The sequence below is a fragment of the Penaeus vannamei genome, chromosome 25 (assembly GCF_042767895.1).
Source record: "Penaeus vannamei isolate JL-2024 chromosome 25, ASM4276789v1, whole genome shotgun sequence".
Lineage (NCBI taxonomy): Eukaryota > Metazoa > Arthropoda > Malacostraca > Decapoda > Penaeidae > Penaeus > Penaeus vannamei.
Genome location: NC_091573.1, coordinates 5027815 through 5030314, shown reverse-complemented (window position 1 = coordinate 5030314; position 2500 = coordinate 5027815). Strand labels below are relative to the sequence as shown.

At 47.5% G+C, this 2500-nt stretch overlaps 1 protein-coding gene across 1 annotated transcript in view; it reads right to left on the bottom strand.

The window, feature by feature from the left end:
* The window catches only part of LOC138866358 (putative uncharacterized protein DDB_G0287265), a 10673-nt gene that overhangs the window by 6146 nt on the left and 2027 nt on the right, over positions 1-2500 (bottom strand). Inside the window, exon 2 of the mRNA XM_070138882.1 lies at positions 246-348. Coding sequence (XP_069994983.1) covers positions 246-348 — 103 coding nt within the window. The remainder of the gene's footprint in view (positions 1-245; positions 349-2500) is intronic.

The following is a 2500-nucleotide window of genomic DNA, read 5'->3' as shown; positions in this document are numbered from 1 at the left end:
CCTTCCTGCTGCTCCTCCTCCTCCTCCTCCATCCCTCCCTCCTTCCTCCTCCTCCCTCCCTCCCTCCTTCCCACCTACCTCTCCCTCCACCCCCTCCCGCACCCCTCTTTCTTCCACCCCTTCCCCTCCCCTCCTCTCCCCTCCCCTCCCTCCCCCTCCCCCTCCACGGCAGACTGGGAACGTATGCAACATCGTCTCGTTGCACAGATGAATGATGCATCGGCGTTGATGTATGGAATAAATACCTGTGTTGAGTGAGACGTGATCGGGGCCTCAGAAATATCGGCGTTGGTGTTGGTGTTGTCACTGTTGGTGGTGGTGTTGGTGTTGGTGGTGTTGGTGTTGTCACTGTTGGTGATGGTGTTGGAGTTGGTGGTGGTGGTGGTGTTGTCGCTGTTGTCACTGTTGGTGGTGGTGTTGGTGTTGGTGTTGTTGGTGTTGTCACTGTTGTTGGTGTTGGTGTTGTCACTTGTTGGTGGTGGTGTTGGTGGTGGTGTTGTCACTTGTTGGTGGTGTTGGTGTTGGTGTTGGTGTTGTCACTGTTGGTGGTGGTGTTGGTGATGTTGGTGTTGGTGTTGTTGGTGTTGGTGTTGTCACTGTTGTTGGTGGTGTTGGTGTTGTCTCTGTTGGTGGTGGTGGTGGTGTTGTCACTGTTGTCGCTGTTGTTGGTGTTGTCACTGTTGTTGGTGGTGTTGGTGTTGTCGCTGTTGTTGTTGGTGTTGTCACTGTTGTTGGTGTTGGTGTTGTCACTGCTGTTGGTGGTGTTGTCACTGTTGTTGGTGGTGTTGGTGTTGTCACTGTTGTTGGTGTTGGTGTTGTCACTGGTGTTGTTGGTGTTGGTGTTGTCACTGGTGTTGTTGGTGTTGGTGTTGGTGTTGTCACTGTTGTTGGTGGTGTTGTCACTGTTGTTGGTGTCTTCGCTGTTGCTGATGGTGTTGTCACTGTATTATTATCATTATCATTACGATCATTATTATCATCATCATCGTCATCATTTTTGTTATTATCATTATCACTGCTAATATCATTATTAGCATTATCCTTCTCTTTCTTCCCTCCTTCATCTTATTCTGTAAATTTGCCTAATCATCGTTCTCCTTCTCTATCATCTCCTCTATTCTTTCTCTTCGTTTTCTTCTTCTGTTCTTTGAGATTCTTATCTTCCATGCCTCCTCCTCCTCTTCCTCTCCTCTCTTTCTCCTTCTCTCCTCTCCTCCTCCTCTGCCTTTTTCTTCTTCTTCCTTTTCCTTCTCCTCCTTCTCTCTTTCTCTTCTACTTCCTCCTTCTCTTCTACTTCCTCCTCTCTTCCTTTTTTACTTCCTCCTCCTCCTCCTTCTCTCTTCCTCTTCTACTTCCTCCTTCTCCTTCTCCCCCACCACCTCTTCCTCCTCCTCTTCCACCAATTCCTTATCCTCCTCCTCTCCTCTTCCTTCTTCCTTGTCATCCCACTCTCTAGTTCTCACACTTTAGCCTCTGTAACGAAGAAAACAAAAATGTACAAAAAAGAAAAAGAAAAAAAGATAATTTAAGAAGTTCAGATGAATAACGAGAAATCACAAACACTGGTACATAGGCCCTTCTTTCATGAGCAGCTCTGAGAGGATAGATAGATAGATAGAGAGAGAGAGAGAGAGAGAGAGGGAGAGAGGGAGAGAGGGAGGAAGAGAGAGAGAGAGAGAGAGGAGAGAGAGAGAGAGAGAGAGAGAGAGAGAGAGGGAGAGGAAAGAGAGAGAGAGAGAGAGAGAGAGAGAGAGAGAGAGAGAGAGAGAGAGAGAGAGAGAGAGAGAGAGAGAGAGAAGAGAGGGACAAACAAAGAGAGAGAGAAGAGAGGGACAAACAGAGAGAGAGAGAAGAGAGGGACAAACAGAGAGAGAGAGAAAGAGAGATCAGAAGACGAAGAAGAAGAAAATCTCTTTAAACAGTGTCTGTGTGCGTGCGTGTGTGCGTTCTGTCTGCCGCCGTCCTCGCTGTGTACGCCCTTCTAGCCCGCGCCTCACGATGACGTCACCTGCCTGTCTCAAGGTCATTAAATGCCCAGCTCCGTTGTGTTGCCACCGCCGCCTTTCACGTTTCGATTTTTTCTAACAAAGAATAGGATGATTTTTTCGAAATTTTCCTTTTTGAAGATTTGGTCTTAAATATATCTAAAGATGTGCAAGATCGCTTTTATTGCAGGATCGGTTGCAAAGCAGGAATGTTGCCGATAAGTTATAGGCTCGTCGGCAACTCAGCCTGTCTGCCTTGCAACCTACAGTCCGTCCAGCTCGCTAAGTCGTAGTTGCCAGGTCGTCTATTTTTATACATTTTCGCGGCGTTTGTTGTTGAGCAGAGATCCACATTGCAAGCCTGCAACATACCTTCCCAGCATCGGATTCTTCGGAGAGAGAGAGAGAGAGAGAGAGAGAGAGAGAGAGAGAGAGAGAGAGAGAGAGAGAGAGAGAGAGAGAGAGAGAGAGAGAGAGAGATAAAGAGACAGACAGACAAACAGAAATAAAGAGAG